Raw genomic sequence first — 16563 nt, forward strand, 5'->3', positions numbered from 1 at the left:
CTGAGTGCGACAGTTTTACAGATGTTCACAAATGAGTAAATATGTCCCCCTGCGACGTTGCACCCTTCTCCTCACAGAAACACACCCACAGGATAACCGAATCGCGGAAAGAATCCTCAAACTAAACATACAGCCGGTAGGGAGCATTATTTACACAAGACTACACTGATATTTACACTACGATCCAGGACCTGTTTTTGGAGGAACACATGCAGATGTTATGCATAGAGAGAGAGCACGCATGCCAGCATCGATACACCAACCCACGAGTGCCCTGTGGCCTTATGGCCTTTAATAATGTGCAGAGCACCCCATCCAAGCTCCAAAAGCACCACCCCATCACACAGTCAGCACCATCCGGTGCACCAATAAAGTGTTCATAGAAATGCACAATTAAGTATCCATGGTCACCGGTGGTGTTGCAGCCGGCCGATGTTCTGCCGCTGGTCTTGCCTTCATGGAGCACTTGGCCTTCTGGCTTCCTTAGAAATAAAGAAAGGCGCCAACCGCGTCCATTTCTAAATTGTGGCCGTCAGGGGGGCCAACTAAAAGTGGTTCACCTGTATGGCATAGGTGCCACGTTGACCCATAGGTCCATCAACGGGTGGTGCTTGCCCGCAAGAGAACTGCGGTCCATGGTGGGCGGCCACAAAAATTGCGGTCCATATGGTGTATCGATCCAGGCAGCAAGCAGCGAAAGTACAGGCCCACAACTGCGGAGCCAGCACCTCTCTCTCCTCTCTCTCTGCCCCAAAGCCAGATCCTCGGAGGTGGGAGACAAAAGAAAAGACAAGTGAGTGAGGTGGTAAGGGCGCAAAAGTGCACGCAATACAAGGTAATGCACACTGGGGGCACATGGGAACCAGGTGAGACAGGTACGTTCCTACCGTACGCCCCCCCCCCACCAGGTAACCTACATTGCCCCTCCCTTACCCCTTACTGTATCCACAAAACACAACACTACCCATAAACATCTACTTTACAAATCAACAAACGTCCCTACTGTCTTCCCCGTTCCTCCCATAAACCAAATTCGTCTTCTCTCCCTCCTAACCAATCAAATTTGCCATTTCCAACTCTCATCAAAATTTGCCATCACCAATTCATCATCAGTCCCTCCTAGGGAGGGAGAGATGGAATCACCCCAATGTCTCATCCACGTCGTGATGCGTCTCACCAATCCACACAGCAATTCTCATTTCCTGCACACAGAACAAAGAAAACACAGGTGTGGAGTCATCATCATCACCACAGGTAAGTGGCTGCGTATGGTGCGACAGGTTCATCAATCCTAACTATTTCCTAAATGACTTTAACAACTTTACATTACCCGGGGTCTTCCTCCTGCCAAACCATTGGCCCACTTACACTATGGGTTCTAAAAACCAATTCCCATTGACCAAACTGTGGTGCCTCTCAATTTGGGGTCTCACTCCCCCGATTCAACACTCGGTGCTCTCGCACAATTTCCGGGCTGTGACGTGTAGCTCTCCCAGCAGGTCTACCCACCTGCACACCTCCACCACTGTAGTTGCCACCCGAGCTTACCTGCTCCTCACCCTAACCTAACTAACTGGGGAAGGCCCTCTCGCACTCTCACCCCCTCAGTGCCCTCTCTGGCACGGGCTGCCCGATCCACACCCGGGATCCTCAGGCACCCACTGACACTAACGGCTCCCAGAGCCCACCTGCGGCCTCACCTGGCCGACATCCTCACAGTGGTGGAGTGCCCAAACCAACTACACACACTAACAGGCTACACGCCCAGCCATTTCCACAACACTAATGCACCCATCCAAAGACCATTCTTTCACCCGCACCACAGATGCCAATATCCAACCACAATTTACCTATACCCTCTACCTAACACTTACACTACCCGCCCCGGGTACTCGTGAAAGGGGTCCACTCTTCCCCCATCCACACCTTCGCACCATGCACACCACTCCGTACCACTTACTCCAACTCTCTCCACACCACTCATTCCAATACTCCATGTATTCCACACACCTGCACTTGCACACCTGTGCTCACACACCTGGTGCCACCTGCACCCTTCTCTCCCCAAGCGCATTCGCGCTGATCCACAACACTCATTACTCATACACTGCTCCACACACCTGTCCAGCTCTCACACAGCATCATCTCATCTAACTACTCCCTTCTGAAACTTGCGCTTCCCAGTCGTCCCTTTAAACTATTGCGCTCCCACGTCATTATCATCCACTCTAAACTACCTGCGTCCCCACTACAGGTATCAGTCACTAACTAATCTTAACGTTACCTAATGTCATCTTCTTGGGCCCTATCAATATCCTAACCCACCCGGGCTAGTTTTCACTGCCATACACCCCAGAAACTATTGCTCCTTTGCCCCACCATGGGAAGGGTGGCAGGGATGCCACCCTTACCCACCGGGCCCATCGCTCATCAATCCCCCAGTCCTCTGGCACTAATAAGCCCCCCTTATTCAGAGGTACTGGGTCCCGCCTCGGCATCTAAAGCCGAGGCAATCCACGGGGGCGCCTGCTCGCCGGTGTAAGGTCTTATCCGGTCGGCGTGGATGATCCGAGGGAGGGCTCGTGGCCCCATTTTGATCTTAATGACCACGTCACAGATTTGCGACAGGACGACTCCTGGGCCTTGCCAGGGGGAGGTGAGCTTTGGGCACCTTCCCTTCCGCCTCCGGGGATTAAAGAACCAAATCTTCATCCCCGGAGCGTATTGACTCCCCTGGCTCCGGTCGTCGTACCTGCGCTTCATCTTTTCCCCCGCCAGATGGAGTTGGCGGCGGGCGAAGGCATGGACTAGCTCCATGCCTTCCTCTAGGTGACGTGCGTACCCCTCCCTCGGCGGGTTAACCACTGTGTCTGGCACGGGACCGCATAGCAAGTCGGCGGGAGCCCGTAACTCCCGCCCATACATAAGCAACGCTGGACTGCATGCGGTGGCCCCGTGCTGGCTGGTTCGGTAGGCCATAAGCAAATAAGGGAGATGTTCGTCCCAGTCATCCTGACGGGTGGCGGTGAACAGTGCCAGTTGTTGGATTAGAGTTCGGTTAAATCTTTCCACCATCCCGTCAGATTGAGGTCTTAAAGGCGTTGTTCTGGTTTTCCGAATTGACAGGAGACTGCACACATCTTTTAGCAATTTGCTCTCAAAATTTCGTCCCTGGTCGGTGTGCAACTCCTGTGGAATCCCACTCCTGACACCAATTGTTACGGACACGACTTAGACGTTATGATGGGCCGAGCGGAATGGCCGCCGTGTTCGCACAAGTTACCCGATTATACTCGAACGTTGGCCGAGTCGCGCTATGCTAGATCAATTGAGGAAAGGACACAACGGCTGGGTTTAAAATGACACGACACCAGGGGTACGGTTCTCAAGACCTCCGGAGGAGGTTATAATATTGCGGAAGGTTAGATTACAGGGATGAGAGAGACAGCATAGAAAGGTGGGCACTTAAACACGCGTATCTTATTCCCGACAGACCACAGATAAACGGGACAAAACTGACTCACACGGGGATTGATGGCAAGGAGGGGCAGGTATTCGATGGCTCAAGGTGCACCTTGGCTCAGGGGCAAAATCGACCCGGTCCGGTCCAAAGATGCGGGGAGGTCGCTCAGCGCTCGGAGGTCGCGACTTGTCTTTCCAAGCTGGGGGCGCATCTGACGTCACCTCCGTCTTCCTGCGCATGTCCAGCGGGGAGTGACACGCCCTCGGCTCGTTAGCTCCGCCCCAGATGGAATCGGTCCGCCGCTTCTTATTGGGTGCGGGGGGTTACCGGGCTCCGCCCTTGACGAGGAGCTGACAGTGAGCCCCTGCGTGGTAACCCCGTCGGAGCACATGCTCAATGGCGGCTAACCAAGCCGGAGTGAGGACGCACACTCCCCGCGCCGCCGCCGCTCCGCCGCCGCTGTTGTTGTTGTTGGTGTTGTTGTTCCATGAGGAAGAGATGCGGGGAGGTATTGGGAGGTCCTAAACTTACTAATGGTGCCATACAATCACATTCTGGTGCAACGAAGAGTCAGAATTAATGGAAACGAGTCCTTAACTGACATAGACTAAGAATAACTAGCAAGATGTCCTATAGTTGTCTACGTGAGATGCGGTGAACCTGGGCACGACATTTAATGGGGGAAAAAGGGGAAGGTCGGGGCTACAGAGTGTTGTTTACAGACAATGGGACTAGGGAATGGGGGATTGGGGATAGTTGGGGAGTATTGGGGAAATAGGGGAATATTTACAAGCGGATATGGATGGAGGCCAAATCCCATATCCGCAACAGTATGTTTGTATTGTGTATTATAGGGATGTAATCCCCCCCAAAAATAAAAATAACAAAAATATGGCTGAAAACAGGATGACAGAGAGAATGAACGAAATATACCCAGTACAAGGCGAATGTACATTCCCACAAAGCTTTATTACACCACTTTGTCCTGCAACACAAGCACACAACCCCACAATGCCATACATACTCGCTCAGAACTCACACCTGCTCAGTAACAAATCACAATGCCAGATTAACAGCATATTCCTCCTATACACAACTAAAATAATCCAGGAAGAAGGGGAAAGAAAGTAGTGCTCCCCTAGATGTATGTGAAAAGTGTACTATTCACCTCACAGCCCACACACATCCACATAATATGAGATCATGCCAATGGCGATCAAAGAATAAGGAGCTCTTCAATGATGATGGCATAACTTTGTCTTGAACACGCTGCTATTAATTCTGTAGTTCAACCCGTGGCCAGAGAGTTTCAAATTGGATGAAAAATGGCGATTGCATACCAGGTTTGGAGCCACTTGCAGGTTACGTTCCAATACGAGGACTCGTATGAGACAGTGCTGAGTAGGAGTCGATGTGCTGTACCATTGACATCACCGTGGAAGCCAGAGCTCAGGGCCAGATGGACACAGCTCAACCCCTCCTGCACTTCAGAACAGCTCGCCTGATGCTTCCCCAATCCACCCGCTACAAAAGAAGAGGCCACACTCCTCTGCTTCCCCTATCTGCCTTTCTCTCCTCTTCGTGTGTGTGTGTGTGTGTATGTGTGTGTGTGTGTGTATATGTATATATTGAATCCTCCTATCCATTTCTAGCCAAAGAAAGCTACATAACTGCAACTATTAAAGGCTACACAATGTAAGCCCTTTTCTGTTTCAAACTCTTCCCAGAGTCCCTCCACAGCTCTCACGACATTTCTACTTCGTACACAGAAGAGAATCCCAATGCTACACATCCTCTCAGCTGCCGGACCGGTTTAATTCCCTATTCCCAAATCATAAGCGACAGCGCAGACAGAAACACGTATGATCGAGGTTCCCAAACATGTACCATGCGAAAACACCAAGCAGTCAACCTACAAATAAAAAAACAAAGACCCACCAACATCTCTCTCATGTGAATGGAGGGCATAATCAATCAGCTCTCACTTAATCAATTACCCCAGGTGGCTAGGATTAAATATATACAGTCACGTGAAAAAGTAAGTACACCCCATGTAAAGTTTTGACATTTTCAACATATTTCAACATACAGCTATTTGATCTTCATTTCAACAATATTGAGAGATAAAGGTGATATAATATAACAAATATCATGAAACATTTACATTTTGTAGTCCATTGTATAATTTAAATAAACATAAATGCAAATTTCGCATGTGGAAAAAGTAAGTACACCCCTACATTTATCACTACTTCAAATACCTAAAATTAGAATCAGGTGCACCAGCTCAGGTGCAAATGAATAGAACATCGTTAGAGAGCATCGTGGAGGAACCTGTCTTATTTAAACCTCAGACATTTAGTTTGGTTTGCTCTTTGTTGTAGAAGTGTGTGGCGTCACCATGCCTAGATGAAAAGAGCTCTCTGAGGCCTTCGGAAAGAAGGTTATAGATGCCTACGAGTCTGGGAAGGGATTTAAAAGGATCTCCAAACAATTTGAAATCAATAATTCGACTGTCCGGAAGATCAGCTACAGGTGGAGAAGATTCCAAACAACTGCCAACTTGTTCAGGCCAGGCCGCCCCAGCAAGTTCAGCCCGAGAGCAGACCGCAAGATGCTGAAAGACGTCTCCAAGAACCCCAGAATGTCATCACGGGACCTACAGGTAGCTCTTGCCACTGTTGATGTCAAAGTGCACGAGTCTACCATTAGAAAGAGGGTGCACAAATTTGATCTACATGGAAGGTGTGCCAGGAGGAAACCTTTGCTGTCCAGAAAGAACATCAGGGCAAGACTAAAGTTTGCCAATGAACACCTCAGCAAAGACCAGCACTTCTGGAACAATGTGCTCTGGACAGATGAGTCAAAGGTAGAGCTATTTTGCCACAGTACCAGAAGACATGTTTGGTGAAAACCAAAGACAGCATTTGACCACAAGAACCTGATACCAACTGTAAAGCATGGTGGTGGAAATATTATGGTTTGGGGCAGCTTTGCTGCATCAGGGCCTGGGCAGCTCACCATCATATAATCCACTATGAATTCTTCATTGTACCAGAGTGTGCTTGAGGATAATGTGAGGCCATCTGTCGGAAAGTTGGAGGTCAACCAAAGGTGGACCTTGCAACATGACAATGACCCTAAACATACCAGTAAATCCACCAAGGAATGGCTGAAAAGAAAGAAATGGAGGGTTCTGGAATGGCCAAGTCAAAGGCCGGGTCTAAATCCCATCGAGATGTTGTGGGGGGATTTGAAACGAGCTGTGCATGCAAGAAACCCCTCAAACATCGCACAGCTGAAAGAATTTTGTTTGGAGGAGTGGGCAGAAATTTCTCCCAGTCAATGTCAGAGACTGGTAGACAGTTATAAGAAATGCCTACTTGAGGTTGTTTCTGCCAAAGGGCCAAAAATACCACCTATTAGAGCCAAGGGTGTACTTATTTTTTCCACATGCGAAATTTGCATTTATGTTTATTTAAATTATACAATGGACTACAAAATGTAAATGTTTCATGATATTTGTTATATTATATCACCTTTATCTATCAATATTGTTGAAATGAAGATAAAATAGCTGTATTTTGAAATATGTTGAAAAAGTCAAAACTTTACATGGGGTGTACTTACTTTTTCACGTGACTGTATATTGACTCCTCCCATGCTCTTATAGCTGAAGAAAGCTGCATAACTGCAACCATGAAAGGCTACACAAGGTAAGCCCATTGCTGTTTTAAACTCTTCCTGAAGTCCCTCGTTGCACCTGCAAATTCAAGTTTGTGTGTCAAGCGATGGCGTACTGCTATGTTGGCAGTTTTGAGAATGTGCTGAATGTGGTGTGATGTATGCCCAATGAAGGGGAGAATAACACATGCGCTAGTTTCCCGTGTTGGCTCACGAGCTTTCGGTGGTTTAGTGCTGATCTTCTGGGCAGGATAGCTGTTGAAATTAAGGGCAGTTGTGATGTGGAGTAGTTCTCGATGCATGTAATACTTGTTGCTGATCGTGTAAGTGCGATGAAGAAGAGTACTGCTCATGCGACAAATAAGAACAGTCAATTTATTTTAATGACATTGTGGCGGACACAAAAGCCCAATGGCGTGGTGACATCATTCCGCGCACCAAGTGGGCGGTGGCCACGCCCGAGGGGTAGGCGTGGCCTCATGATATACACCGGGCGCACAGCCCGGAGCACGCCAGTGTTACAGTGAGCTCCTGAAATAAAGACGCTTATAAGTTACCGCTTGTCCGCTTCCTCCTTGCTCGCAAGCAGCGCGCGTAACGCCGCGCTTTACTGGTGACCCCCTTGACGTTGGATCTGCCGGAGCGATCCTTCCACACGCGACGCCATTGCCATGGCCAACTTCATCAAACTTCCCGAATTTTGGGAGGCTCAGGCCGAAGTCTGGTTCGTCCAGGCCGAAGCCCAATTTCAGCTTCGGCGCCTCACCGGCGATGACATGCGCTATTGCCACGTCGTCGCCTCCCTCGGGCCCGGCACGGCCGCTCGAGTTGTGTCCGTCCTTCGCCACCCACCGGACGGCCACAAGTACGAGGCACTCAAGCGGCTACTCCTAGCCACGTTCGGCCTCACGGACGACGCACGGGCCGACCGCCTCCTGGATCTCCCCGAGCTCGGTGACACGCGCCCGTCAGTCCGAATGGACCATATGCTGTCACTGTTGGGCGACGAAGCCCCCGGTTCTCTATTCCGGGCGCTTTTCCGTCGCCAACTTCCAGCGCAGGTTCGCCTCGCGTTGGCCGGGACCGGGCTAACGGAACCCCGAGCATTGGCAGCCGAGGCGGACAAGTACTTCGCCGCTTCGGACACGCGGGCGAGAGTCGGCGTGGCCGTCACGGCCCTCGTGGCTGATGCTGCTGATGCTGCTGCTGATGCTGCTGATCCACAGCATCAGCTTATACAGCATACGCAGCATGCTGATACGCACCTCGTGACCGCCGCCACGCCCCGCCCACCGCCGCGGCGAAAACCGCCACCGCGGGGAAACCCGCCAACTCCACCGGCCTGGCGGAGCCAGCCGCGCTCCTCCAGCTCCACCACCTGGTGCTGGTTCCACGCCAAGTTCGGCCATGAAGCTCGGCAGTGTCATCCGCCATGCTCCTTCAACAGTTCGGGAAACGCCTGGGCCGGCGCTCAATAGTGGCGATGAGCGCCGGCCGTTCGATCAGCCTGCTGTTCATAACGGACACCTTCTCCGGGCGCCGTTACCTGTGCGACACGGGAGCGCAGGTGAGTGTCGTTCCCGCCGGCACGTCAGACAAGCATGCCGCGGGTGGGGGCCCCGCGCTGCTTGCCGCGAACGGGACGCCCATCTGTACGTACGGAAAACGCTGCCTCTCTCTGCGGTTCGGAGGGCAGGTTTTCCAATGGACGTTCGTCACCGCCGACGTGCCCATGGCACTGCTTGGCACGGACTTCCTGTGCGCTAATGGGCTCCTGGTCGACGTCAAGCGCAGACGTCTTGTCCAGGCCGAGACGTTCAGCTCGCTCGCTTGTGCGTTGCCCAGCTCAACGAACAGCTTGCCAAGCGGCTTGCCGAACGGTTCGGTTCCGGCCACGTTGGTCTGTACGCTTCCGGCAGCGGACGCATTCACCCGCCTCCTCGCCGGATTCCCGGCCCTCACGCAGCCCACCTTCTTGGCGGGGGCCGTCAAGCATGGGGTGGCCCATCACATCCCCACCGTCGGGCCACCAGTCTACGCCCGGGCACGCCGCCTCGAGTCGACGAAGCTGGCGGTGGCAAAAGCGGCGTTCGCTACCCTGGAGCGACTCGGCATCGTTCGGCGCTCAGGGAGCGCTTGGGCGTCGCCGCTGCACATCGTGCCGAAGCGCGGCGGGGGATGGCGACCGTGCAGGGACTATCGCCGTCTCAATGACGCCACGACTCCCGACCACTACCCCGTCCCCCACATTCAGGACTTTTCCGCCCGTTTGGCGGGCATGTCCTTCTTCTCGAAGGTGGACCTCATACGCGGCTACCATCAGGTCCCCGTCAGGCCGGAGGACGTCCCGAAGACGGCGGTCATCACGCCATTCGGACTCTTCGAGTTCCTGCGCATGCCCTTCGGTCTGAAGAATGCGGCTCAGGCGTTCCAGCGACTGATGGACAGCGTCCTGCGTGACTTGGATTTTGTCTACGTCTACCTGGACGATATCCTCGTCGCCAGCGCGTCCCGCGAAGAGCACCTACGCCACCTCCGCACGCTCTTCGAACGCCTGGGCCAGCATGGCCTGATTGTGAACCCCGCAAAGTGCCGGTTCGGCGCCACCATAATCGATTTTCTGGGGCACCGTGTCACCAGGCACGGAGCCGTCCCCCTGCCGGCCAAGGTGGAGGCGGTGAAGGGGTTTCCACGCCCCCGCACGATCAGAGGGCTGCAGGAGTTCCTGGGCATGGTGAACTTTTACCATCGGTTCCTGCCCCGTATCGCCCAGCTCCTGCGCCCCCTGCACGAAGCTCTCCGAGGTAAGCCGGGCAAAGGCGACGTTACCTGGACCGAGCAGATGGACACGGCGTTCACGGGCGCGAAGCTCGCCTTGGCTAACGCCACCATGCTCGCGCACCCGGCGCCCGATGCACCGATCGCCCTCACCACCGATGCCTCGGACTACGTGGTGGGCGCGGTGCACGAGCAATGGGTGCGTGGAGCTTGGCAACCGCTGGCGTTCTTTAGCCGGCAGCTTCGCCCGCCCGAACGCCGTTACAGTACCTTCGACCGCGAGTTGCTCGGGCTTCACTTGGCGGTCAGGCACTTCCGCCATCTGCTCGAGGGCCGTGCGTTCACTGCCTTCGTCGACCACAAGCCGCTGATCTTCGCGATGGGCAAGGTCACCGAGCCGTGGTCGGCCCAGCAGCAGCGTCACCTCTCGGCCGTGTCCGAGTACACGACGGACATCCAGCACGTCGCGGGGAAGGACAACCCGGTGGCGGATTGCCTTTCCCGGGCCGTCGCCCACGCAGTCCACCTCGGCATCGACTATGCCCGGATGGCAGCGGACCAGGCCGCTGACCCCGACGTCCAGGCCTTGCGGACCGCCGTCACGGGCCTCTGCGTCACCGAGGTGGCGTTCGACGGCGCGGGCGCGGCCCTCTTGTGCGACGTCTCCCTCGGGCGTCCTCGCCCCATCGTGCCCGCGGGCTGGCAGCGCCAGGTGTTTGACGCCATCCACGGCCTGTCCCACCCGGGCGCGAGGGCCTCCCAAAGGCTGATCGCCGACAAGTTCGTCTGGCATGGCCTCCGGAAGGCCGTCCGCAGCTGGGCCAGGACGTGCCTCGCGTGCCAGCGCGCCAAGGTGCACCGGCACACCCAGGCCCCGTTGGCCCCGTCCACGGTGCCGGAACGCTGGTTTGACCACGTCCACGTGGACCTGGTGGGACCTCTGCCCCCCTCGCGGGGTTTCACCTAAGTCCTCACCATGGTGGACCGCACCACCCGGTGGCCGGAGGCCGTGCCCTTGGCGTCGACAACGGCGGCCGATGTCGCGCAGGCTTTCATCGCCACCTGGGTCGCCCGGTTCGGCGCCCCCTCAGACATCTCGTCCGACCGCGGCCCCCAGTTCACCTCGGAGCTCTGGGGGGCGGTCGCGCAGGGGCTCGGGGTCCGGCTGCACCGAACCACGGCCTACCACCCCCAGGCTAACGGCCTGTGTGAGCGATTTCACCGCTCATTGAAGGCCGCGCTCCGGGCCACCCTCCGCGACGGCGGCTGGGTCGACAGGCTCCCCTGGGTCCTGCTGGGCCTCCGGACGGCGCCCAAGGAGGACCTGCGCGCATCCGCGGCGGAGTTGGTCTTCGGGCAACCGCTGCGGGTGCCGGGCGAGTTCCTCCCCGACTCCACGGCACCATGGTCCGCGGCACAGCAGCGCTCCGCTAAGCAAGAGACCGCCCAGAGGTTCGCCCCGGTGCCAACGGCATGCCACGGGCACCCACCGACGCATGTCGCCCCGGAGCTTCGCACGGCGGAGTACGTCTTCGTCCGCCACGATGCCCACCGGACACCACTGCGGCCCCCGTACGACGGGCCTTTCCGCGTGCTGGAGACCGGGGCGAAGCACTTCACCCTGGACTCGGCGGTACTCCTGACCGCGTTTCGGTAGACCGCCTCAAGCCGGCCCACCTCGATGTGGACCATCCACCGCCAGTGGCCCGACCCCCACGTCGGGGCCGCCCCCCTGCGGGCGGACCCCCGGCACCACCCAGCCCCGCCGCCACGCCGCCCCCCGGTCCTGCACCCATCCCAGGGGCAGCCAGGGGCATCCCACCTGGCATCCCTGCACCCCGGACGCCGCTGATCGCCAGGGGGCGCTTCGGCCGGGTCATTCGTCTGCCCCGCAAACTGGCCCTCCAGGTGCGCGGGAATTCTGGGGGGGCGCGTGTGGCGGACACAAAAGCCCACTGGCGTGGTGACATCATTCCGCGCACCAAGTGGGCGATGGCCACGCCCGAGGGGTAGGCGTGGCCTCATGATATACACCGGGCGCGCAGCCCGGAGCGCGCCAGTGTTACAGTGAGCTCCTGAAATAAAGACGCTTATAAGTTACCGCTTGTCCGCTTCCTCCTTGCTCGCAAGCAGCGCGCGTAACGCCGCGCTTTAACATCTTCATTACCTAGTCTCCTAATGACAAGCCCTCTCAAGGTCTACAGGAAGGCAATTCACATGGACCGTTACCTCAACTACTGCTCTTTTCATCATCCTTCAACTATCCAGTCCATATACCTCCTAACCGCCATCCAGGTGTTCACCACATCCCTTGTGAATGTGGTAAAGTTTACATTGGTGAAACTAGCAGGACATTCACTGCTAGACTGAGAGATCATCAAGCACATAATTGATGAGTCGAACGGGAAAAATCAGCAATAGTCAATCATTCACTGACTAATAATCACAGACAGAAGGAGAATGGATGAACTGAACGAGGAGATTGGTGTGAAGATGAGCTTGACGGGGAGATTGGTGAAATGCCGGATGAGATGGGCTGGACATTTGGTGCAGATGGGAGAAGAGAGAATGACAAAGAGAGAGAGGATAGTTTGAGGGAACAAGGTCGGAGGAAAAGAGGTAGACCGTGATTGAGATGGGGGGATTGTGTGAAGAGGGATATCAGTAAAGTGAGGTGGTTGGAGGATGGAGAGAGTTGGCTGAGGACAGAGGGGAGTGGACGAGTATTGTGGTCAAGGCAGCGCAGGAGTTTAATACCATCGGACCTCACCCCTTATAAAGGGAAGAGGAGGAAAAGAAGAAGAAGAAGTTATTACATTTGAAGGAACAGCATATGCAGCTGAAGTTATTGTAGAGTTTGGTGTTTGTGACTTGGCCCGGAGCTGTTTTCATTGGTTGTGTGTTGAACTTATCATTCAAATTTGGTTGTGCGTATTTAACAAGATTTTGTCTGTTCTTTCATTCGATGTTTCCTCTGCCTGAAGATCAAAGGGAATTCTGGTGAAGGTCGCATAACCAATGTGGGATAGAATGTCTCAATTATAGAAAAGGTCATGGGTTGCTGAACTTAAAGGTTGAAAAACCACAATAAAGCATGCAATGATACTTAGCAAATTATACTGTCTGCCTGACCCTTTGCCTTGCTCCTCTTCTGATCCACAGCTGACTACATAGTCATGCAGTTCGGAAAAGTTGCTGAGGATGTTTTCAACATGGACTACAACTACCCAATGTGTGCTCTACAAGCGTTTGCCATCGTCCTTTCAAGCTTTGACAGCAAACTGGCCTGCGAATAGCATGGACCTCGTGTGATCCTCCAGTAAACAGAGGACTTTGGTTACAGTGTCTCATGATAAGCTGACCATGCAATGAATCTATTCATCCATGCGAATCCCAGGCAAACCACCACATTATCATTGGAGTTGACCTGGATCAGGTTCTCCTCACAATTGAGCGCAGGCCACTTGGGGTTCGTTTGGAAAAATCTTGCTTCACACAAAATTTGCTATGGAGATTTGGTTCTCATGTAAGCATTCTCTCCTCAAAAAGTTAATTTCCATTATTTACCAGAAGCTGTTGACGTCATGTCCTATTTTGCACAATAACTACAAGAACTTTCCACTTAATGGATACCACCTCAAATGATGGTGCGTTACACAGTTTAGTCGAGCTGGCTGCTTCTCAACTATTAAAAAAAAATAGCAAATTTGTGTTTTTGACTCGATTTTAAACCCCAAAATTTAAATCACTGGAGATAATGTTAATACTTTTGAAATGTAATCTGGAAAACGTCTGTGATTCATGCCAATATATGTAACGTGGACAGCAGCATTCAGGCAGTACGCAACCAGACCAATGGGCCAACGTTGCACGCCGGAACCTCAACTCCAAAGATGGCGGAGCTAAAACCTTTCTCACAGGCCACAGCGATTGCCACAGGCCTGCGAACGGTCGGAGCTATTTCTGCGCCGTTCATCAAACAAAGTTAAAATAATTTGCCTGTCCGTGGAGCCTACGTGGACCAGGGATGTGTTCCAGTAGCGGGCGGCTCGCTTACCACTCGCCAGACGGCTTGCTTGATTCAAAGAACTCGAGCATTCACTCCAACGAAATGGAGCGCTCAGCTCAGCTTAACAACATGGCGGCCTTCTCTTCACGTAAGCCATGCTATCGCATGGTACTCGAACAAATGCTGTCCAGGCCGTCGTATTCAGTTTTACTCGATCCTCTTGGGGAGGGGTTCTGCATATTTGTAGATTTTAAAGAATTAGGATGAAAAGTAGAAGTGAAAATAAAAATATGAACTGCATCTTTTAATATTGTCCTCCGTGATATGAAAATTTAAGAAAATACCCAGCAATTGTTTTGAATTTGACTACGGCAGCCATTTTTGCTGACTTACGAGGGTGTTCCATTCACAAGCAGCTTGCTTACCGCTCACCAAGCACTTCCCTCAGTCGCTTGCTTTGCTTGGTAGGTGCCTTGCAAAGCATTTGTGTTCCGTAAGCAAGCCACTTGCTAACGGAACACACCCCAGATGTGTGCGACAAAATGGTGGCCACACAAGACAAAGTGTTCCTTACAAAATCAATAAATAGTTTACTCCCATAGGACCAGATAAACCACCACAAGTAACACCACAAAACCCCAATAAATCACTATCTCCTCTTGGGCACCAAACACTCGATCATTCACACAACCGGCCAGGTGGTAGTAAGTACATGGCAGTAGCGGCTGCAGGTGAAGGTTGCCGGTGGGAGAGGACTCAGCAGCTGGAACAGATAATGGATGGCGAATACACGGCTGACAAGATCAAACTGCACCTCGGCCGAGAAACGCAACACTGGCATGAAACAACCACATCTCTGTGCTTTGCCATCTGTGGCAGTGGCTGCATATCCATCTGCTCTCTGCATTCTCTCTCCCCAAACAAAATGGTGTAGGAACTTTTATGTAATCGCTGCCCTGCGGCCACCGACCAATCCATGCCAGAGGTCCTCCACAATCTCAACCTCAGGTGTTCCACAAACTCCCGCATCCCCCATACTGATGACACAGCTGCTGGGAAGGGTTAACTCGCTCAGTTGTTGAGCGGAAACTTGTTCTCCTCTGCACTGTCTGGCCTTGCTCGATTTAACAGAGGATAAAAAGAGATGAAACACCTTGATCTAACTTTCTCTAAAAGCATCTCCTTCACAGGCAACTTTTGCATCAACTCGTCACCTTATACACACTTGATACAAGATTAAAAAAACAATATGTGAACATACACTGTGTCTAGATCCTTACTTAAACAAACTAACTCTTTCCACTAGCCCCAAGCATAACAATATGTTATTTTTGCTGGTGAACATTATGTGAACTAGTGAGGTACCCGTGCTATGCACGGGTGGAAGGCCGTAGGCAAACAGACAATGCAGAAACGGCGAATGCTAAAGCATGAAGCCAATAAATTCCACATTACTGTAGCACCTTCAGTCGCACGTCAGACATGGACAGCAAGTTCGTGAAGGACTTCCATGAAAAACGTACCCGTTCGCAAACAAACGGGTACGTTTGTTTCACACCCAGTCAATGGCGAATCTGCATATGGCGATCCACGAATTTCACGTTTAGAACGTAAAACCGTCACTGCATTTCGTCATTCACTTGAACTCGATATCTCTTTTTTCATTCCAAACAGCATAACTCCAATCACAAATATACATTGATATAATAAACTTTTAATAACATTCGTGACATAAACAAATATTTAAATCCTAATGTGAAGTTCCATACGGTTGGGTGAACACAATTATGAATTCAAAATCGTAGCTACTTGTATTCATTCAATTCTAATCATCCATTGATACTTTAAGTTTAACAAAACGATTAACACGATTAACGTTTAACAATTAAACATAACGTTTGAATGACGATTGTATTGGGATATTATCAAACCCGCTCATTGCCGTCATCTGTCCACTTCCGCATTCGCAGCAGGTTCATAATTCACATCAAAATCCAAACAGTATTTGTAGAATTTCAATAAAAGCCACATCACTGTTCATATCGGTAAATATTATTCCATTGTGTTTGAAAAACTGGAAAATTGGAAAAGTTAGAAAAATTCGAAAAACAATATAGCCTATTTTACTCCAAGGTGTCCCAGGAATACCCACCCAAAATATCACTGCGATCAGTTGAGCCGTTTTTGCGGTACCTTCGAACGGACAGACGGACATTTGGTGAATTATAGTAAGATGTGTTAAATGCTCGATCGCTCCTGGGATTCCCATGGACACATTGTCTCAGCATATGGCCAGCTTTAATTATGTTTCACTGCTTATTTATTTGTGGGTGTATATGTGTGTCTATGTGTGTATATGTGTGTTTGTGTGTCTATGTGTGTGTATATGTGTCAGTGTGAGTTGGTGTGTGTGTTCATGTATGTGTGTGTGTGTGTGTGTGTGTGTGTGTGTGTGTGTGTGTGTGTGTGTGTGTGTGTGTAAATGTGTCAGTGTGAGTTAGTGTGTGTATGTTTGTGCATGTGTGTGTGTAAGTTTGTGTGTGTCTGTGTGTGTGTGTGTGTATGTGTATGTGTGTATATGTGTGTGTGTATGTGTGTGTGTGTATGTGTCTGTGTGTCAGTGTGTGTA

General features: G+C 52.1%; 1 protein-coding gene across 1 annotated transcript in view; it reads left to right on the plus strand.

The window, feature by feature from the left end:
* LOC137428629 (tubby protein homolog) overlaps window positions 1-13615 on the plus strand; it is a 37196-nt gene extending 23581 nt beyond the window's left edge. Inside the window, exon 7 of the mRNA XM_078768874.1 lies at window positions 13088-13615. Within this exon, the coding sequence (XP_078625000.1) occupies window positions 13088-13221 (134 nt within the window). The 3' untranslated portion in view covers window positions 13222-13615. The remainder of the gene's footprint in view (window positions 1-13087) is intronic.
* The last annotated feature ends 2948 nt before the right edge of the window (window positions 13616-16563 follow it).

This window comes from Myxine glutinosa, chromosome 1, assembly GCF_964187855.1.
Source record: "Myxine glutinosa chromosome 1, kmMyxGlut1.1, whole genome shotgun sequence".
NCBI classification, from domain to species: Eukaryota; Metazoa; Chordata; class Myxini; order Myxiniformes; family Myxinidae; genus Myxine; species Myxine glutinosa.